This window comes from Brienomyrus brachyistius, chromosome 2 (genome assembly GCF_023856365.1).
Source record: "Brienomyrus brachyistius isolate T26 chromosome 2, BBRACH_0.4, whole genome shotgun sequence".
Lineage (NCBI taxonomy): Eukaryota > Metazoa > Chordata > Actinopteri > Osteoglossiformes > Mormyridae > Brienomyrus > Brienomyrus brachyistius.
The window spans coordinates 7,053,109-7,076,244 of NC_064534.1; the positions used below are offsets into that span (position 1 = coordinate 7,053,109).

General features: G+C 48.4%; 1 protein-coding gene across 2 annotated transcripts in view; it reads right to left on the reverse strand.

Annotated features, from left to right (window-relative positions):
- Positions 1–23,136, reverse strand: part of grid2 (glutamate receptor, ionotropic, delta 2) — a 301,989-nt gene that overhangs the window by 15,955 nt on the left and 262,898 nt on the right. For both annotated transcript variants that reach the window (XR_007388201.1, XM_049002892.1), the window contains exon 14: positions 7,621–7,787. Coding sequence is in view for 1 of the 2 variants with exons in the window: in XM_049002892.1 (XP_048858849.1) it covers positions 7,621–7,787 (167 nt within the window). In the remaining variant the exon portion in view is untranslated. The remainder of the gene's footprint in view (positions 1–7,620; positions 7,788–23,136) is intronic.

Here is a 23,136-nt window from a genome sequence, read left to right on the forward strand (position 1 = left end):
TATTCCGGGCTCTGAATGGCTACGATAATCCTGTAAGTTTCCTGGTTGCTGTAACAAGCTCTGGATTTAATACGTTCTTGTGCACTTTGTTCCCATTGGTGACGTTTCTCATTCTGAGGTTACCGGGGCCTCTGCGCCTCAGGACCGCATGCCCCCAGAAACCTAGAGGATGCTGGGAAGGTCATGTGACCTAGGCTCTCCCGGGATCCAAATAACAGGCTAGTGACCTAGCAATGCTGCTCTGTTAGTATTCACAAAAACATCGAACTAAATATCTATAGTTGTATCTGACGGGAGTGTTAAAATTATCATTAAAAATCATCCAAAACACAAATCCATTAGAAATGGGCACTTTAAAACCACATAACTAAATGGAAAAATTATAAACCTTTTGGGTGGTGCTGGTCTCCCGCAGCAGCTTCTATAAAAGGCGTAATATTTCTGGAAGGAGCATAAATACGGTTATAAAGGTGTGGAAAGTGAACTGATGAATACTGATCTCAAAGAGGCTGTGAGATTTCACAGCAAGGCACCGTAACATCTCTGTGCATATCGATTTTTCACAGCACAGGCAATTACATGCTGCACATACAAAGGGAGAACTTTCTGCCGACGGTGTTTTTAAACTGAAATGACGGCCTTCTAAGACGACCATGATCACTTTTCCAATACAAGGTGATACCAGTTGACCCCTCAGCTCTGGGGAGGAAGTACAGCCCTCTGCTGACCACAGGGGGTACAACATTCCCAAGATTTTTTATATACAAGACTTCTGTATTTTACTACATCTGGATTTTTGCACATTCTTATCCCATCTGGCATCACCAATTTATTACCTATTTATTAATCACTCATTCTTATATTGCACTGGTTTTCTTGCACTGTATTGTCTCGTATTGTACTGGTTGTCATGCAGTATATTGTCTCGTATTGCACTGGTTGTCATGCACTGTATTGTCTCGTATTGCACTGTATTGTCTCATATTGCACTGCTTGTCATGCACTGTATTGTCTCGTATTGCACTGTATTGTCTCATATTGCAGTGGTTGTCTTGCACTGTCTTGTTTTGTGATGCACATTCGTTCCTACACTATGTTGTCTTGTATTGCATTGCTGTTGGATCTTGTCATCCCTCCATGTAACTGTCCCCCTCCCTTGAAGCTTATGTTCCTCCAAACGCATGTGAATTTGAAACTTGAATGAACATCATGAAGCACCGAGCTGATGGACACCCAGACAGTCTGCCAAACAGAACCCAAACTGGCAGCACCGGGCCACAACAGACGGAACCTGGATTCCTGCCAGGGTTTTGCTGACCTTGTCCCCATAACTCATGGGGGCGCTAACGAGGCAGCCACGCGTCCACGTCACGCCTTGTCACCGTGAAATGGGCACGCCAGCCGCTTCCGTAAGCGATCAGCACGACCGTCTGAAGTCAAAGATCAATTAATGATACGCTGTTTAATGAGGCTGCTGGGACAACTGCTTGTAATATTCTCCAAAGATTCCCTTTGATGGGGCTGTGTTTATGTCATCCCGCACCCCAGAGGGGGGAACCAAACCACAGCAGAGCAATGCGCTGTGCGACTCGATGAAAGGTTTGGAGGCTGGACCTCATAAATGGCAGAGGAGCTTCTGAACACCGGATCGGTTCGTGTTTATTTGGACCATTTGCGGGATAAGAGGAGATTGATTTTGTGCCAGATATCCTGCTCTCCAGAATGCCTTAGGTGAAAAATGTACCTGTACCCCACTAACAGCATTCAAAACCATGTTCGAGCCTCAAACACTCTCCAGAGAGCATTTTATATGTTATGTTTAACTTTTTAATTCAAAATGATGCCATGGGAAATCCAGTATCTCTGAGGTCCACCTCCTCAAGACAAACACACCAGGGTTTCTCTGATGCTGCCACCGGTGCTCCCTGCTTTTCATTACAGACGCTGCACCCCCCTGGGTCAACTGGAGGCTATGAAGTCAGCTCGAGTCACCTAGCGCAACCTCCCCATATCCCGAGACTGCATGGAGTGCCCATTGATACGAGGCAGCCATTTGTGGTCTCCTGAAGGAGGCCGGTGGCAGCCCGACTGGGAAAAGCCTGGCGAGTTCCTATGGCAACTTATTGACCAATGATGATCCCCGAAGCTTCGAGGTCACCGCAGCTACCAAATGTAGCCCATGTTCCCCCGACCACATGGAAGCAAAGGGATGCAGAAAAGCTGCCCCAGACGCGACATTGGAACAGCAATGGCTAGCACAGCTGCTGCCTAGCAACACCCCCACTGGACCTCATCTCCACTTGTCCTCCTCAAACGGCGGTGAAGGTGCCTCCCAGAAGCAGGTCTCGTGCTCGGAACAAAGTAGAAGGCACTGTCACCGGCACGCTCTTTGATGTGGCCCGATGTGGAGGCCCCTCTGGCCAGGGGCGGACACTCGTTTGAAGTGCGACCTCCCCAAACTCCCCCACCTCAGCAAACACCCACCCCATTCAAAAAGCTGTGCACCAGCCATGACCTGGCTCCCCCACCCTGAGAAGCCCCCTCCTGAATATCTGCTTTACTATGTCACAACGACTGAACTCACAGCTTTTCCCACAGCCCCGGGGCTGGGCCGTTGGATCTCACCTGTATCTGTACGTCAGCTGCTCCTGTCCTGCTCTCAGCTCCCCGACCCACGGTCCTTTCGGAACCGGCCTTGGCTTGAGCAGTGGATACTGCACCGCCGTAGTCCAACAGATGGCCAGACAACTGCGTCCTCCCCCAGCATCACCCCCATTGACCGTGGGTCACACTAACTTTCATCCTGGTACAAGGGCAGCACGTCTTGGGGGGTGGGGGGGGGGGATGGCCAGTTAGCCTAGTGCTAAACACTTTTGGTGCATCTTGTGAAGTTTGCGCTACAAAAAAAGAGCAAAGCTGAACTGGATCAGTCCCCTAAAGCAGTGTTTCCTAACCAGTCCTTGGGGAACTTCAGACAGTCCAGGTTTTTGCTTCCTCTCAGCTCCGAGCCAATAAAGAACATCGAATACCTGGTACAGCTGCGCTGGGAGCTGAGAGAAAGCAAAAACGTGGACTGAACTGGGTTGGGAAACACTTCCCCTAAAGGACGTGTAGGGTTCTCCACTACGCCTGCCTTTGAAGCTGCCAGATTTAAATGGAATGGAATTGGCATTGAAAAGGCTTCAATCTGGGATCTGGTTTTAAAAAAAAGCAGCCCAGCCTCACCGTCGTCACTGATTTGTGTTAAAAAGGCTCATTACAACACTGTCAGAAACCACCATAAGCAAAGAGATCATAACAAAACACTACAGATTATTATTTTGCTTTCCTACCCATTGTGATTACTCAGTGTATAATTCTTATTATGTTTACTGAGGTAAAGTAGAAGCAAAAGCGATGAAAAGGCAGGAACCAGAGAGCAGCACTATGCAGCAGTGTTTTATGAGGTTCCAGCTCACAGGACCTCCCCACGGGTGTCTGGCCCGTTTGCCTGCCGTGAGTGATAAATCGTGCCCGACGCCACGTGCCGAGCGCTGGCCACTTTTGGCTCCCGGGCCAAAATCGAGACGGCATTAATAGGCTGAGGTGCGCTCAGAAGCCGTGATGACCGCATTTTTATTCAGGCAGAAGCCGGCCAGACCCGGGGGGCCATGTGAGACTGGAGAATACCATCAAATTAAGAGTCTGTAATTTTCAGAAGAAGTGGCTGCCTGACACAGTCGCTCCAGCCGACGTGACGGAGAAATAAAGGGATTCATTAAACGGTTAGGAAATACAGGAGAAGAGGAAGGAGGAAGATATGCCCATCTGACGTCAATGAAGGGGAAACTGCAGCCCCCTAATCCTCAGTTTGCAGCTCATTGCCATCAGAGACTAAATTAGCATGCTGCTCACATTCAGCTTTCAGCAAACAGTTATAAGGGAACTTCGCTCCCAACTGTGAGGCGGAATAGTGTGGCTACAATAAAACAACACAGCACAAGTGTCTCCAAACGGTCAAGGGGATTAGCATTGCTAGCTGTGAGGCGCATCGGTCCCAGGTACAAGGCGCTACACCCCTCAAGTTCCCTTAGTCGACAGGGGAACCAGTATTACTACCTGAGAGGCAGTTTATGTTTGGCTACAAACAACTACAGGGATTGGCTCTACATACCATTCAGTGTATCATCATATCTAACTGAAAGGCAAATTGCTTTCGGTGACAAGTAACAACATAACTCGTGCTTTTATGAACAATTGAAGAATCATCGCTTTTAACTCAAAGACAGATTCGTTTTAGTTACAAGCGACTACATGGCTCAGGATTCAACAAACACTCGAGGGAATCATCACATAAACTATATGGACAAACGTATTGGAATACGTTTAATGACATCCCATCAGTATGGAGTTGCTCCCCACTTTATAGCTGTAACAGCTGCCTCTCTTCTGGGAGGCAGTCCATAACTGTGGGAATTTTTGCCTTTCATCCAGAAGAGCATTCCTGATGTAGGTCCTGATGTTGGGTGTGAAGGCCTGGCTCTCAGTCTCTGTTCTAGTTCATCCCAAAGGTGTTGGATGGGGTTGTGGTCAGCAGTTAGATGAGTGAGGTCAGGAACTCTGCAGTTATTGAGTGAACAGAGCGCTGTCAGCTTTTACACACCGTGCGCCTCGGCACTCGGGGACCCCGCTCAGTTACTTTACATATTCTGCCTCTTCATAACTGAGTTTCTGTTGTTCCTAAACGCTTCCACTTTGCAGTAATACCACTTACGCTTGACCGTGGATTATGTAGCAGGGAAGAAATTTCACAAACTGACTTATTGCAAAGTTGGCATTCTATGACAGCACCACACTTGAATTCACTAATCTCTTCAGAATGACCCATTCTTTCACAACTGTCTGTAAGCCTGACTGTATGGCTAAGTGCTTGATTTTATACACCTGTAGCAATGGGTCTGAATGAAACACCTGAATTCATGATTAAGAGGTGTGTCCCAATACTTTTGTCAATATAATGTATAACTAAGGGGCAGAGTAGCCCTAGTTACAGGGAATGACATGGTTATTAAACCAAATAAGCAAGGCCTCTCGTGACTGACGTCACAAGTGGCAGTATAGCTAGTAACCAGGGAGAAGACGGAGCGACGGAGTCGACGGTGCTAATGACCGGGAGAGTCATCTGAGAGAAAACCGCGGCGAGGCAGCGGACAATCTGGGGCATATGCTAGAGGCCATGCTGCTGTTCAATTGAATCATAAATCACCCAATCACCCAAGGAACAAGCAGAGAGGGCACACCAAGGCTGGCCCAAGGACAGCCGGCACAGTGCACTGATTCAGGGCACGGCCTGGTCTAAATGACCGGTAAACGAGCACCACAGTACAGCCTTTGTAGCCACCAGACACCCAAAGCCTCATCAGAATGCAGTTCATCATGTAAGACCAAAGAACCGCATTTCCGTGAATTCTTAATTCTTCCTTCTTATGGATTGTGATCATTTATTTTTTTTCTCTGAGATAAAGCAAGACAAAAAATATTACTGAAATGAAATGAGTCATGACTTGGCAGAATAGAGTAGAATTCATTAGAACAACACAAATCCTCCCCTGCCATATGTTTTCATGCAGTTGTGGAAAGCGAATTTCCTTTGGACCTTTGCTGTTGTGCTTTGCAGATAAAAACAAGCTCTCTGGACCCATTAACTTGTCTTTAAACTTTAGAATAAAGCCGTGGCTTTACTGATTCTAACCATTATTTCCAGAATCTGCATAATGGGCTTGTAAAGAAAATTCCAACTGCACAAAATATCACATTGCAGCAGTGCAAAATTCATTCAAAAAAGAACAGAAGACACTGCAGCCCTGGAACATCGGAACTGCAACACTACAGGGTGCATTACAACACTGCAGAATGTACATACCAGCACTGGAGACTGTACATTCCAACACTTGGGAAAGAACATACCAACTCTGCTTAAACACTGCTGGAGAAATTACCTTCCAGCACTGCATTAAATACACTCGGCACTGTATAAACTACATTCCAGCACTGGAGAAAGTACATTCCAACACTGCAGAAAGTACATACCAGCACTGGAGACTGTACATTCCAACACTGCAGAAAATAGGTTCCGGCACTGCATAAGGTACATTGTAGCACTGCAGAGTTCATTCCAGGGGGCTATGCTCTTGCTAAGAGATTGTTTGTCTCACATTGTCTAGCTGTTTCACTAGTCTGCAGGGCATGCAGTGGTCACCATGTGCACTGCAGCGGTCATTTCAGACATAAGCATCAACTAAAAGTGACTCGCAGAATGGAGGAGCAGAGTATTCCGGAATTCAGCTCACGGGACGGACACAGTGGGACAGCCGTAAAACATCACAGACACAACCCATTAATTAGCATAAATGGTAAAATGGCACTTGAAGCAGCATGAGTCATTAGAAAATGCATGTGCACTCAGCTATTTCAAAGCTTCGTTAAATATGACAATTTGTCCAGAAAACATATTTGTAATTCATTCCATTTATTGGGTGCTGACAGCGCTTGGGGGCTAGAGAGTGTTACTCTGCGTCTGCCACCGGCCACCTGAAACTGCCGCAATTTAATGAAAATCACACCCCCCCCCACCCATCAACGTGGCCACCATCAGCATGGCGTTCCCGTAAATATCCCGGCACCTCCACGGCGTGGGCATGCCTCAGCCAGCGACGGAAAAGTCATTTTCACCTAGAACATCCTTTGGAGATATGGGGCGTGCTTGAGGGCTGCCCGGACTCTCGTGGGGGGTGGTGGTGGTATCTAGGCTGCAGTAAATCACATGACACAAACGACAGGGCCTCAGCAAGTTAGGACACCATGTCAGTGATCGGAAGGTTGCCGGTTTGAATCCCAGCACTGGCAGAGTGATGTCAAAGGCACATATCACCAGTACATGTCACCCCATGTACTGGGCAGGACTCTGGTCCATCAAAAACAAAGCACAGAGAGATAGTAGGGACACTGGGTCCCGTTTCCAAGGCGAGGATCCCACCCCAAATCGCTCCCCAAATCCGCGACCCAAACGATCAGCTCACAGCGTGTAATGGTCGTCCTTGGCTCTGCATTATGAGAGCCTGTCAAGCGATTGGGCACTGGCCATGAAATATTAATGCTTCCAGGACAGTTTTGTCTTCGGTGCATCCCCATTATTGTTCCAGGAACCACAGGGAACCTTTTTAGTGAAGTGTTTTATTGAAACAAAGCGCACGCTTACTCCCGAGGGCACGACACGGCCTTGACAATAACGAGAGGAAATGAAAAGTGATTTTCAATTAATAGCTTGTTTACTTTAATAACTTCCATTACAGGAGATATTCTCCTCCAATCGCGCGCATCAGTGGACAAAAAGGGGTAAACATCTGTTTGATGGAATAACACACAGAAGCGAAAACACCTCTTCTGTTCTCATTATACAGTGCGGCAGTGTGCAGGGGTGTGAATGCGCGTGAGCTGTGATAAAACAAATAAAAAAAACACTTGGTGACAAAATCAGCAAGTTTCCAGTTTCCCAGTGACCTCCACGTGGCCACGCCCCCTTCTCCTTTGGCCCACCCCTTCCCTGGGGCCCCGCCCCCCCCAGCCCCCCCACCACGGTACCTCTGGGAGAAGATGTCCCGGTAGGGGCTGCCGTGCTGCATGGCAATGCCATAGCCACGGTCGGAGATGCTGCTCCCCACGGTGTACAGCGAGCAGTCTTCGTCGTTGATGGCGACATACTCCAGCACGGCGGCGTCCCACACAAAAGCGAAGTGGCCGTACTTCACCTGCACCACACACATGGGGGAAAGAGCAGAGATGGTCACCTCTCACCCTGGGCTGGTGTCTACGGCACTTCCTGCATCGAGAATCACCTTTGACTTCTCCCCCTTCCTACTATCAACCTTCTTGCAGAGTCACGTGCAAACCTTGCCTCCTACCCGCACACCCCCCCCACCCCCCCCTTTAAAACTGGGACATTTAAAACCCTGCCTTCCCACTGAGCTAGGCCTTAGGTTCCAGCTGCACAGGAGAAGCAGGGTGTTCACTGGAGAAGCAGGGTGTTCACTGTGATTAGTGTGAGTTTAGCAAAGTGTGAGGTAAACACAAGTGTGGCCTCGTGGAGACACGGAGCTTAAGGTGAATGTGAGGCCAGCCTTGTGTGGAATAACAGAGGGTTCCGTACCCCGGGTGCCAGCGGAAGCTGACAATCCCTTCCCTGCATGCTTTGTAAACATTAATGTTATCAGCGTTTCAGAGAACCATCAAGGCACATCTACGTCCGTCTCATGCTGCTAACTTTAACAGTTCGTCTTGAGAGAACCTTTCTGAGAGGCACCGTATCAGTTCCACTGCTGGCAAAAATTGCGATCTGAGACATTCTGTCGCTGTTCTGTCAGGCCTGTGAAGTTTCGGCCCCCTACAGCTACCGAACCCCCTCCTCTCCCGCCTCCACCTGCCAGGCGGCCATTTTATTTTCTGCATCAGAAGCAAATCTACAGCTGCATCAGGGCTGAATTCAGATGCATCCTGGTTTTGTGACCTCAATTATAAATCTTGGCAGGCTTATTCCGGCAGATATAACCTTCCGTCTACATCTGCTATCTCCTGTGTTTGCTGCCTTTTAGACAGCATTTCTATCTGTTTCCATCTTCCTTGCTCTCCCCCTGTTTCTCTGCATCCTTCTTTCTTCAGGATTGCTGAGGTGCTCCATGTTTTCTGAACTGAGGAGCTGTAATAATGGATCACACTGTGAACAGCCATGTAATCGCTTTTAATTAACTTAAAACCCATTTGGAAAATTAATGATGCTGTAAACGTTGATAAAAAAGACTGCTTTTTCTAAGGAGGAAAGTAAATAGTAAAGGGATTGTAATAGAACAATCCCTGGAAGGGCAGAGCGATAGAGGGCAGAAGGAAAGGGGATGGAGGACAGAGGGAAAGAGGGGATAGAGGGCAGAAGGAAAGTGATGGAGGACAGAGGGATAGAGGGCAGAGGAATGGAGCGGCAGAAGGATAGAGGGCAAGAGGGAAAGAGGGCAGAGGGCAGAGGGACAGAGGAATAGAGAGATTAGAGGGTAGAGAGATAGAGGGCAGAGAGATAGAGGGATAACGAGGCAGAGGGATAGAGGGACAGAGGGATAAAGGGATATTGGAATGCAGAGGCAGTGCGATAGAGGGATAAATGGATAGAGGAATAGAGGGCAAAGGGACAGAAGACAGAGGGATAGAGGAATAGAAGGGAGAGAGATGAAGCACAGAGGGATAGAGGGAAGAAGGAGGAGCAGAGGGATAGAGGGCATGGAAAAGAGGGGCCGAAGGATAGAGGAATAGAGGGTAGATGGATAAAGCAGAGAGGGATAGAGGGAAGAGGAATAGAGGGGTAGAGGGACAGAGGAATAGAGTGGAGAGGGATAAAGCACAGAGGGATAGAGGGATATAGGGGAGAGGGATAAAGTACAGAGGGACAGAGGGGAAAAAGGATAGAGGGCAGAGGAAGAGAGGAATAGAGGGCGGATGGATAGAGGGATATGGGAGAGAGGGATAAAGCACAGAGGGATAGAGGGATATAGAAGAGAGGGATAAAGCACAGAGGGGATAGAAGGATAAAAGAGCCGATGGATAGAGGGATCAGTGGGGGTGGGAATGCCTTCAGTATGCCCAGAGGGGCTGAGCTCGGTTAGGGCATACCCGACGGACCGACTATAACAAAGCCAGGGAACGAGAGACTTGCGCATGTAGGTGTGTGAGGAGAAGAGCTGGGAGTGAGAATGGAGCCTGAGAGCATCTGAACGTGAAAACGGAGCTCGTTGGCTGAGCAAGAGGCTGACGCCCCCAACAATGGCAATCAGGGAGACTGTGAGTCTGAAAGAGGCCGAGGTAATTACTTAAAGATGCCGGCGTCAGACGCGGGTACGCTGTGAGTCCTAATCACAGCATTGTTTGTTCCAGGAAAAAAACTGCACACCTCGACAGACGCATAATCATGAAATTAAACCTGCTTCCTCCATGTGCTGAAAGCCCAGCGCTGGAATGACTCCACACATTCCAGCCACGTCTCCTGTAATTGGCCACGGAGCTTCGTGTGTCTCACCTTGCCGTGTGATAAAGAACACCGGGCTGGCGCTTAATCACGGGCGCGGAGAACACGTCCACGATTTCCGTGGATCACTCTCCATGGACCCACCAGCGCACAGATGATGGGGTGACTCTGATGCATCCGGCAGCCTCCTCACATGACTGTCCCCCTTCCTACACCCCTTAGAGGCTACCTTTAGCAAGGTGGCCATGGCCCAGGTCTGCCAGAAAGCCGCTGGCCATTGACAGGGGAGTCCCATAACCTCGACGTTCCACGATGGATGGAGAGAAAGTCACGCTCCTCCCAGCATTATAAAGAGCTGCTACACAATTAGGGTTTAAGTCATCAACCCCAAATTTCTCTGTAAAGCCTGAAGTAGTTCAAAGTGTCCTCCCTGACATGGATCATCTGGTCACTCTTAGGTAGATGGATGTTCTGTTCCTCATGGAATCAGAAAAGCCACCACTGATGCTGAATGACAAGGAGAAACGCCACTATTGTTCATTGCTGATGATGAGAAGTAAGAGTGACAAAATGCAAGAGCTTCAAATGTAGAAGAACGATCTGGAAGATGATACTCATGGCATAAATTAACTCCAGCAGGATGAGATCTGTATGGAACATTTCCCAAATCTGTGAGACCAAGGACCAAGAGACTAAGAACAAGTCTGGCAGTACAGATCTCCTCCCTGCCACATGCAACATGCACCTGGGTGACCCAAGGCTCTCATGACGATCATCTGGCAGCTCTATCTATAGCCTCACAGTGGCTGGTAGGAGATTTATTGTTCTTGTAAAGAGTTTTAAGTTCAGCGCTGATTGGATTGCATTGGAAGACTGTGTACAGGAACCTGTGCTGAAAAGGGGGCTGGGAAAAGTGAGTTAATTAGCAGGAAAAGCCGGACAACGGTCTGTATATGGATAATGATCTAGATATTTGATGAAGACCTGCGATGCCGCCCCGGGTGCCTGCACCTTATTATTGGATTTTTTTTTCTGAATTGGTTCACCCCCCATGAGGTCTATTTTTATCCCTGTCTGCCCCCTCCCCCCCCACACTCTGGCTTTACAGACCCCGTTAATTGCTTCTCTGAGGGAGCTTTTGTTTGATAATCAGGCTGGAGTTATTTGCTGGGAGGTGCGGTAATTCCATCGATTAGCTGGTCTGCAGCTGGGCCAGACGGCGAGACGGCCCCGGGGGTGTCGATACAGCGGGGGCTGCCTTCGCACGGCCCGTTTCAGCCCTCACGCAGAACACGGCTGCTAATCGGGGTCGTGGCTGTACTGGGAGCACCGATGGCTGTGTTCTCCTTGAGACAATCTCTAGATAACATCCCCAAATGGGGGAAAATTTCCTGAGAGTGTTACGCAGTGCCGGTCAAACCCATTACGAGACATAGGTCCTTGCAGAGATGGGGTAGTTCAGGTCCAGAGAGTAAAAGTCCAGTCTAAGATTTTCTTTCAACCAACCAGTTGAGTCCTCTGTGGCCGTGACTCTTGTCTGTCTAGACTTTGACTCTCTGGACCTGAATTACCCACCCTCTGCTGCTCAGGGTGTCAGCTTCTGAGGGGGGTGCTGACTTAGCAAGCCGAATTCATTCTGTCTCAGGCAGTGAGTGTTGATGGTGAACCTTGACTAAGGAACCACATGGACTTCAAGCAGTACTCCTGTTCCACAAACCGTATTGACATCCATCAGGCATTATCAAAGCAGCGCCAACTACGGCACAAAAGCTGCGTGTAAACACTCAGTAGGATGCCTCCATATTTTCGTGACAAAGGAGGAGGAGACAGTGAGAAGCGTGAGAAAGCGCACTTTTCACTGTGGATTTCAGCTCAGGCGCTGCCTCCCTCCAGCCCCCTGACCAAGGTTACTGCGTTATTTACGTGTGGCAGTTAAACCGTGCCAACAAATCAGCACTCTTGGCCTGAATTCCAGTTAGAATAAATACTGAATAAGATTTACTTATTCACAGAAAATGAGCTTTTTGTTCAGACTCAAAAGACTTAAAAAAAAAATAAAATAAAAAAAAAAACACACAAGACGTGAAAGAAAGGATTCAAACAGAAAAAGGTTTTTGGAGAGGTCCAAATTATTAGCAATGATTTATCTTTAATGCTTAGGGGAAAAAGAACTGTTCTCCAAGATGAACGGAGTGAGTAGTTTGTCTGAAATTGTTGATCATCCCCCATAACTTCCAATTAGCACATACATGTCAGCGACAAACTCCACTGAGAGTCCCGAGGACATACCGGTCTGACGCGGACCGGGGATTCCGGCAGAAAAGGCTCCTTCCCAAGGATCTGGGGCCGATGCCTCACTGACCTCAAGGACGTGACTTTATCCATTAAATTATACAGCCCCCAGAGGTTTGGAGACATCTAACTGCTTAGAAAGGAAACCAATCCATCGATCCTCCTGCTGCTTATCCCCGGTCAGGCAGAAAGGAAACCACATATCAGAATTTACGCCCACCCCCCCTCCTTCCCCCATATAAAACCAGAATCAGAAAACGCACAGAAGAACTGGAAACACATTACTGCACTTGAGCCCATTCGAAATCTAGTCACGCACCACGTCCCTTACATATTCTAGGCGGCGTGAAAAGTGCTACGAGTGGATAGAGGGGCCATTATAGAGAAGCTCTGTGGCTACCCGGCCCATATTATGGGATATGCGAGCGCTGTAGACTATTCTCACATGAAAGGCTACAATGAAGCCTTTTCCTTGGCTAACGTCTGCCTTTCATTGTCGGCTGCTTGAGGAAGAGTAATGTGTGACGCTTTTTTCCATTCTTATGTATATGACCTTGGTTTGGTACAGCTTCAATACATCTGCACTCAAATTGATTGATAACGACGTACGGCTCCTGTAGGATATGTCGCTCCCGTTCAGGAGTGTCGAAGGTGCACTCGGCATCATATTAATGCAGTTAGGCAGTGTGGTGCAGGCGAAACAGTGAAGCGTTGCTTCACCGCTTTTCCTGTAGGGAGCTTTCTGTCACCTTAGTCGAGGCTCGGAGGAGAGCATCATGCCATCCAGACCGGCCCTGAACATACAGCCCCTGCCTTAGAGAGCCCCAGTTCATGCTTTGTGGCTTGACGTCGAAGCCTCGTGATCCAGCCTTACGCTGATCACTGCCTTACAGCTTCATTAGGGACACGTTTTTACGCCTTGAAGAGGCTCAGAGGATCCAGCCAGAGAAGCAGAGCCTCGTTGGCTGACAGCTCGCGTAATTATGCCGAGCTGAAGGGCTCCAAAGCCCCATGTCCCCGCCAGAATGCTTATTTTCATAATACTCCTCGACACAGGCAGACCCTCGGCGCCCTGGAGATTCAGTTGGACTTCTGCACTCAGATGCCGCTCCTCTGCTATTTCGACGCGAGGCCAAGTCTCTCACTGATGCATGTATTCAAGCCCGATACATAAAATGCATGCAGGTCAAAAGCTTGCCTGCTTATCTAAAGTGACTTACATTGCTTTCTGCAACGTGGTATTTTATTCAAGCACAAGTTGGTCGTCAAAGGTAAATAAGGGAGAAGCTGGACCAGCTGTCTTTAGTCACTATACTTCCTCTACTCCTGATGATCTGATGGACAACCTCAGCCTCCCAAACGCACCTAAGGGAAACCGTCTCACCTAAAACCGCTCTTTTTCGAATATCTAGTTATGGGTGTCTTGTCATGTGCAGAATGCCAATGATTTCCGTTATGGGTTTTTCCTCACAACATGTTGACAGATCTTTTTATATCTGCGCCACTGCGTTACAATACACTACCTCCTGGCTGCTCCAGGGTTCACTCAATGCTCTCCAAAGTCAATGAACTACTGCACCTGAAACATTCCAGAAAGCCGAAAACACAGCGGTTCTAGGGAGCGCTGCCGGTCACGATCTGCTGAGGTGAGTTTGTTCTTCTTCGTTTTCTGCAAGTGGCGAAAGCTCATTCTTCCACAGAAGCTCCCAGCTGACTCTGGCAGGACCAGAGGCTATCTCAGATGCCGTGTTTTAAGTCTTTTATCGGCGTGTCGTGCGAACAAACAGGCCCGCCCTCGCGGCTAAGCGGCTATCTGTCTCCTGGTTGGGTTTTCAGTTGCTGTGGCTCATCTATCTGCTCTGGGACTCCTGTATTCATCTCCCACAGGACAGCCCCATTGATATTCTGCAGTGTTCCTTTTATCTCACTGCCACTCCCATCCCACCCCCCACCTCCCCAGGTGTATTGCACCTCATCAGCCAACATACACCAATGGTGAACCTTTAGACATCTCCGGGACAGCCTGCCGCCCGCTTCTACCATCACCTAATTGACAGCATCTCTGATCACCTAGGAAACGGTCAAGGACCACTCTGCAGCTGGACAAGGGTGGGGCTGAAAGCTGATTGCCCCCCTAAGTGCCATCTCCCATGTCACTCAGATTCAAAATATATCATTGGCTCCTGGTACGACTGACCCCCTTGTGCGAATATGACCCCTCGCAAGCCCTCTGTCTCTACATGAAACAGATGTTGAATACAGGCATGAACATACATGTCACAAGCCAGATTCACTCTCAGCCTTGCTACCATTTACTATACGTATGAGTGAATACTTACGTATTCTTTAGATCTTGTAATTATACTGTTCATTTATATGGGCTGTAGTACTTAGACAGCGGTTTGGATTGAAGGTAAATGGCTGAGTGTATTTTATTTTATTAATACCATCCATTACCCACCCACCCAGTAGCACCTGTACAGCAAACAGTCACACTCTGTTTAGTCCAATTTGACAGAACGTTTACAAAAAAATATAAAATTCCACATACTGCATCTGTTTAGGCACAAGCACGTGTTCCTGTGTTAACTTAAGCATGTCTGAGAATACTGACCTATCATCTTTCCTTAGATTTGTAGCTATAATGACAGCTTTGTGCAGCAGAAGTCATTTTACGACTATAGTCTCTGTAGGAAATATTTGCATACGGCTAGTGAGGTAGCACAACGTGACGCTAACGAGCTAACGCGAGGAGAAAACAGGTCCTTAACAGCACGCAACATTAGCCCGCTAATCGAAAACGTGCCGGCTATACTAGCGGCGCGGCTCTCTCAGCCCGTGGGAAACTGCCACTTGGGTTTGTAGTGTGGTGACATGGGTAGCTGCTCTGTGTGCTAACGGCTAACGGTCATTATATGTAACTTGAAAGATCTATCATTATTTACTGTGGTAATTTACCGGTGCGTTTCCTTTCGGGCAGTCAGCTTGTCCACGTGACACGTATGCAAAATCGATAAAAGACATCGCCACACTACCCTAAGATAATATGACCCAATGCGGCAAGGTTACACATCCATGAAGGTACACAGTACAGGTACCATGGATAAAAGATGGAGGAAACTCTAGAGTATCCAGGCCCCTGTCATGTGAGAGACTCGTCCTCAGGGGCAGGGTACCCTCATCTCAGCCCCCTGCGATGACAGTGCAGCACAGCAGTGCCGGGGGGGTCGGGGGTGGTGACACGGGCCGAGCCATTTGTCACACGAGGACATGAGATGTGACACTGATGAGAATCTGTGGTCACCCGGATGATCAGGCTGACGTTCCGGTTCCAGATCTTTCTCGCGCTCGCGCTCCATCTCTCCTTTACCTCGGTGAGCGTTACTGCGCAGCCACGATTGTCTGCTCGATGGTCCCCGAATTCATTTCCCAGAAATCTTCACTCATACATCTTACATTCCTCCCATTACGGTTTGGTGCCTGATAAACCAATTCCAAAGCAAATATTTTCTTATTTAGTTGGAACAACGGAAATTTATTTAAAACTGTTCCGGAATGACTGTGCCGCATTCTCACACTGAGGGTAATTAAGCAAATGAATCACTATGGAATTTGCTCTCGGTTTGAGTGGCTCGCTTCATTGTCCTAATAGAGTTTCACTCGCCGCTGTGCTTAGAGAGACTGAGCATTTGTGATTAATCTGTAAGTAACAGACGGGGGCTGTTTTTATGCGCCCCCCAGTGGCCGGGTTGGACCTGGCGTCCCGACGACGCTCCCTCATTTGTTAGTCTGCCCCTTGGCATCGGTCCCATTGCAGACGCCCCGTTTTCCACTTACACCAGCCTTCGCCACAGACCCGGGCCTGTACTGGGTCGGTGGATGCCGTTAGCCGTTAGGACGTCAGACCGAAGTGAAAGGTCACATTTAATCTGATTTCATGGCTGAATAAAGAGCAGGCCGGGGCTCTGACCCCCGTTTACAGTGTAACCTTTCAAGAACTTAACTCAACAATAACCAGACCGTTCCATAATTTCACGGTCGTAAGGGAAAGCCACAAACGTGATATTTACTGTGCTGCTTGGCTTCCTGTTTTTAAACAACCTGCCCATCGGCCTCGCGGTGATCCATCCAGCCAGCGGGGGGGGGGGGGGCGCCTGCGGCAGACCAGTGAAGAATATTTCATATGCCGCTTTACAGGGCTTCGTTCTGGCAACTCAGGACCATCAAGACAGGCATTTCATTTGGACAGCTCTTTACTGGAGGCAAACCTTTCACAGCTGGCCTGAATTATGTACACGTAACCCACAAAGCTGCCCAGAATTCCCTCTCTCCTGTTCATCCTGATCAGAACCTACTTTTATGGACAGCTCCCCAGAGCGCTCCACTTCTGCTCGCTCGCTCTCTCTGTCTCTCACTCTCTCTTTCTCTCTCTCTCTCTCTCTCTCTCTCTCTCTCTCTCCACCTTTTAAGCATGCTCAGTAAGCCACTCAACACAGGTTCTCTGCACACGCCCAAAATGTACCCTACATACTGAAATCTGCCTCACGTTTGATCTCGCTCTCTGCGGCTGCATCTAACTTCGTTTCGCGCTGAAAGACTTGGATGAGAGTGAGGAGTATGGGATAAAGGGGAAGTGTGGTACACCTGGGGGAAGCGTCTTACCCAGAAGGCCTTGCAGCACCGGAGCTGGCGAACAGGTGCTGCGTACCTGTGCTCACAGCCCAAAGTCACCGCGCCGGGAAGAAACAATGTGACAGCTCCCACACCTTCGTTTGTCTGGCTCCTTAATTGGCCTTGAGCTGTCATTAACTCTCTTTGTTTCCTCAGGAAAATTTAAAAAAAAGCAATTAATAGCCTATCAGAAACCATATGCAAATCTGAGAGGCAGCGGAGACGGGCGCTGGTAACAGAATCCAAAATAATTAGAAGCAGATGTTACAGAACCAGGCCTGGACAGCTCGCTGGGCCAGAACGGAAATGCCTCAGCTAATTGGATTTGGCAGAAAATTATTTCTCTTTTCAATTTTATTTTAATCACGAGTCGGAATGCATCCTGAGATATGGGAGCATTATGCTGCGTATCTGACGCTTCTTCAGCTGCTTCCGCGTTTCCCCGCTTATTTATCAAAGTTTAATTCAAAGATAAATGTCTGCATGGCGACATAAGCAAGGAGGGCGACTGTTTTCAGGTGGCAGCAGAACACGTTACGTCACACATGGAGGTAACATCAAGGAGAGGAGAAGAAGACTTAGACCCTGTTTGCTTCCCGCATTTAAATACTTAAACGGCGTAATATTCTCAGCAGCACCTGTAGGAGTGTGTGTTCGTTTTCAGACAATCCCCATCCCTGTCCTCCGCAGGCACTGAGCACATGCCCTTCACACGAGGATACTGGAAGCGTGCAATGCAAGCGTGTGTCTCCGGTCACTGCGCACGCACGTCTACGGGAATCAGACACCAGAGCTATTAATCAAACTAACACCCTAAAAGGCTGAACATCAAACGAGGGCAGGGGAGGCCACGCAGTCTAATTCGCCTCCGTCAGGACAGCGGGGCCCACAGTGATCCCTTTTAAATTAATCTGTATGCATCTAAATAGGAGTGCAGAGACACTGATTCACAAATCCGACCTCAGATTTAACTTTTAAGGCTCATCGTGGCTTTGATCTCTTCTGCTAACAGAGGGAATAAAAGAAGAATGGAAGGCGCTGTCTAAATCAGAGAGACTAACCCCGGGTCTCATATTCTAACCAGAACAGGACTCGGACCACACATGACCGCAGGCCGCGTGGGTCGCCTCCACTATACTGCAGGTCACGTGACTCAGTAATAATATTTCCCGGGGACCTCAGTCATGGGCCCCAAGGGATGGCTCTTAATCTTGCTGCCCCTCCTAGCAGGTTAGAAGCACAGAGGATTGTGGGAAATACTCAAGAGGTGAGTGGGGGCTAGGCACTGTAGCAAATGGCAGCTGTTGTCGCAAGGCTCCGAGTTCTGTTTCCATGGAAACCCCACCCACCCAGCCCTGTTCCCTGGTACCTGTTTGCTTCGCACAGAGCTTCTGCCCTTGAAATGCCCCCCCCCCCCCCCCCCCCCCCGAAATGAACAGACCTCATACACTTCAGCAGGTAAACTGTACCTTGGAAAACATCAGAATGTGTATCTACAGAGAAAAGGCTCTTCACTGATGGGGTCAAGTGGCATGAAGCCGGACGCGTCGTCTCCTCGACCTGGACGCTGATCCTGCCTCAAGTGGAGAATCTCCTCCTGAGCCTGTAGGTGTTCCCAAAAGCAAATGAAGACACCAGTGTCCCCATAGTGCCCGCTGTGAGCGTTTGGGGCTGGGATGGCGGTGACAGCGGTGGGGGGAGGGGGGGTGGATGCGATACCCAGCCAGTATTCTAACAAGCAGGTCAACATCTCAACACGAAGGCGTGGGCAAGGATTTTGTTTCCCATGGCAACAAGGAGTTACATCTCATTAGAGTGACGATCGGTCCTCAGGGGCACGGATGGGAAAATGTGCCTGCATCTCCCTCAGTGACTGCGGAGTCACCAAGGCCGGCCGCCAAACAAAGCTGCACCGAAACAGGCGTAAAACGAGAGCAAAGACAGGCTGGCGGGGAAAGGCACCGAACTGAGCCGTGTTATATTGCACCTCTGGCTCTTCTGCGGCTGTCAGGAGCAACTAGGGAGGGAAGACTCACTTCCCAAAGGGAGACAATGCTGGACCACGAGGAGTCACAGAAGAACTTGGACCAGATGAAACATCAAAGATTTTATCAGTCCAGCTGGTCATCCTGTTCAGAGCGACTGGATGTTTTATTGGCTGCCCCTAAATGCTTTGCAGCGAAGTTAGACAGCACACCAATGCCTGGGCACTGAGGCGACGACCTCTGCATTAGCAGCCCATGGTCTGGAGAGCAAGTAGCCATGTGACGTGATGTCAATAGAGGAAATGTAGTCCTATTTTTTGCCATTAGGGGGTGACATGGCTTTTTTGGTGGTCGCCAATAAGGATTTGTTCCAGCATTAGCATGCGTCCATCGTGCGCTCCACCCTCACCCCCCAGTCCACCACATTCCCAGAATCCATTAGGGTTTGGCGATGGGCCACCTGGCCCCCTCGCCAGCATGTGGACCACATGAGGGGGGACTGGGGGGGGGGGCTGGAGGACAGGGCACCCGCTCAGAAGCGTCCACACTTCCTTCACAGACATCCAGCATCCTTCCGTGTGCTTTTGCATTCATGCGCCCTTCATCGCATGAAACATGATGACTCAGTGTGAGGCTGCCTTTTGCCGGGGCAGCCTGACCGTGACATCATCACAGCCCGACATTGTTAGTCGCTGAGTGATTCCTCGTGTCGCCCGTGCTCTGCCGACCGCCGGCTGGCTGCTTTCTCTCCCTTGGCTGCTCCTTCCACGCGGGTTTCCTTCTTGAAATTTTCATTTTAGTCATCTGAATGTATTGTAAGAAAATAGTAGAATAACAGCACAGCTGATCAAAGCCTGTGGCAGAAGCAATCCATAACTCAGACAGAATACACTCGCAGGAAGATGCCGGTGACGCCTGCAGTTTCAAAGTGCCACAGAAGGAGGCGTGGCGTCTCCAGGGAAACGGCGCCCCCTGTGAGCGGAGAGGATGCGCGCGGATGCTCTGTAACTCACTTATGCTTACGCTCGCAATGCACCATTTGATAAACGAAGGTGATAAGAAATATAATTTACCTGCCTAACAAAAAACTCCTTATACAAGGCAAATAATAAAAAAAAAAGTTTGCAGTTTTGCATATTTTGAGAATTTTCAGATCATACATCACAAGCATAAGCGCAAAAAAGATGTGACCCTTATGAGGGGCCGGCCAACCCCTCCTATGAGCTGCCCCCCAGTTACATTCAGATCGCCACTCATACCCTGCAGTATGGGCCAGGATGCACAGTCTAATAACTCAACCAGGCTGGGCGGTGCCTCACCCCTGCCGCCCAATCACAGGCTGAAGGCGTCCCTCTGCCATCACAAATGGCCCAATCGACGGCGACGTCATGAGTAGATCACGCCCATTTACTTTATAATTCCCATACACAGAGCTGGGCTCGCAGCCCCGCCTGAGGCTAAGTCCAGTATCTGTACATTAAGCTCTCGGGTCAGAGCCGCCGTCCCGCCTGACGGCATTACAGACCAGTTCCATGCCCATTCGTATAAAGAGTCTACATATTCAAGCTCAGCACAAATGTTCATTTTTATTACTTGCCTTCCAGTTATCCATTTCAACTAACAGACCGTTATGGAAGTCTGAGTGACAGGATTGAGTTACGGGGGGAAATCATAAAAAGCCTGGTATTAAAACGATGGAGTTTAGCGGCAGCCTTTAGGAAGACAGTATGGACACTCCGCCTATTATCTATGGCTGCAGAGCTGCAGGCGCAGCAAGAAGACGTCTGAGGCCGCATGCGTGCGCATACGTGTGCGGCCCGTGTAGCATGTGCGCCTGGAACATCAGCCAGCAGCATCTTTTTCAGCCACAGAATTACTTTTTTTTTTCTTTAAACCCAAGGGGAGCGGAGACTGTAAATCTGTATACCTCATGCAGGTGGTGGGGCGGTTGCCATAACAACAACTAAAAAAGAGCAAGGGGGAGGGGGGGTCGGAAAATATCAGGCATGAATATTTTGTAGAAGAATATAATTGAATGAAAAAGAAAAGGACAGCAAGATCAAAGGTCAGTGTGAAGGAATTACGCTACAAAAAAGACACAAGTTGAAATGCGGCGCGTTTCTCTGTTTCCGTGCAGCGCTAAGGATGCCGCTGGTGGCATGCCCGGCAAGCCCTGGCGCATGCACTGCGAGATCGCATGCATGAATGCAGCAGAGCTGCAAAACTGCTCATTACTGCCCGTTCCTCAGAAGTGACAGCCGAGTCCGATCCCTGCACTGCAACCTTTTCACGTACCTCGTACATTCATTGAGGTTAAGTATCTCACCAAAGGGTTAGGCAGCAGCGTGGGTTTGGTTATGCGGATATCAAACAGGGCTTCACCGCCGTGATACACTCTGCGGTCGCCGTGACGATGCCGCCCTGGTGTTCCTGACAGCTGTTCTGTGAGCGCCATACCACCACAGTGCTGGTTAGACATGGCCTCCCTCCAGGTTACGGTGCATGCTTACCACCAACGTCCATCTCTCTATCTAGTTTTTAAGAGTGAGGTTGGCAGCAGAACGCACCAAAGGTTTGAGGGAACAAAAATAAAATCGATGTGCTGACACATCGCAATGCGCCCTGGCCGGGTGACAGAGGGCTGTATGAGGTAGAAGAGAATCTCAAGTGGTCTGTCTCTGAGGGAAGTCAGGCCCCTAGAAGGCGTGGGATTATGGGAAAAAAAAACGGTTTGAGGCAATTCTGAGTGTGTAGGTTCTGGTCTGAGGATATGTAATCCCCACAGGAAAGAGGGCACTAATTTCCCATGATGCCAGAAATGGGGCTGGATGTCATAAAATAAAAAAAAAAGTTGTATACTCGGATAACAGATTCAGTGCAATCAAGGGTGCTCTCCAATTATTTATAATGAAAACACTTTGTAGGGTTCTTGTGTTAAAAAAATATCATCAACATGACAGATACATATTTTCAATTAACTTTTTTCTCTGGCAAAAGTGGAAAGATGTTGTCTGTGAAATTCTTAAAATTAACTGAACATTAAACACTGGATTAACAAACAGTGCAGACACAGTTGGAGCGTGGACCCCCTTGGGGGCAAACGCACTGAAAATCACACAGGGAGGTCCAGCAGGGACCCGAAATTACCAGCAGCCAACCAGGCACGCTCTGGCATCAAAGATCCCTGTGACTGTGACGATTAGAATATTAGCTGCAATGTGATTTGAGGATGTTCATCAGTGCAGGTCCAAGTCACTGTCGTACCCAAACACAGATTAACATGGTTATGGGAAGTTCTCAGTGTAAATTTTAGAAGTATATTTTTCAATAACCAGTGCTGTGTCATAGTTGTACACAGGTTATACGTTGACCATAGGAAGCCACTGCCTGTTAAGGCATTCGAACATTTATGACACAACCGATCTTTCATTCAGAGAGATTCAAATTTTATGTATACAGTTAAATTACAGGCCTAGCGATCACAGTCGCCAAAACCCACTGTCAGCACCTGATCATAATGGTGAAACCTGCAGCGTTAACCTGCCATTAAGCGAGGAAAATCACAAGGAGACAATAATATATAATAAGACATTTTTATTTATTTAGCTGCCAACAGGACAGACAACAGTAGCAGCAGAACAAAAAGTCATCTAAATTGTGGTGTGAAATTAAAATATCAAACGATAGTTAACATACACTTATGTATATAAATAGCTTTAAATTTAAATGAGATCCATGCAATCAAATGTTACCTTTGGGTGCGACCTGCTTTATCATACCCCCAGACATTTTACTGCGGTGTACGATATTACGATGTTTTGACGGTATTTTCAAAGGCAGTGTTGTTGACAGATGTACTCTATGCAATCATGCTTAGCGTCAAGGGCCATTTGGCAAAATAAAAATGAGGAGATATGGTACATGGCCAACAGTAGTACATAAATCTTCAAAAATTCTAACTTAGACTTTTACCATCAATTATATAAATATTTTTAAAGCTCAAATTATATTTGAATAACGAAGTTCGATCTCCCGGATTGACCGTCTGTCAGTTCCTGTTTATTCATAAACCGTGAAGCTTTACACTGGATTAACAGTGGTTATTTGCTACACATTGCAAAGAAAAAATAAAACAGTATGCAATGT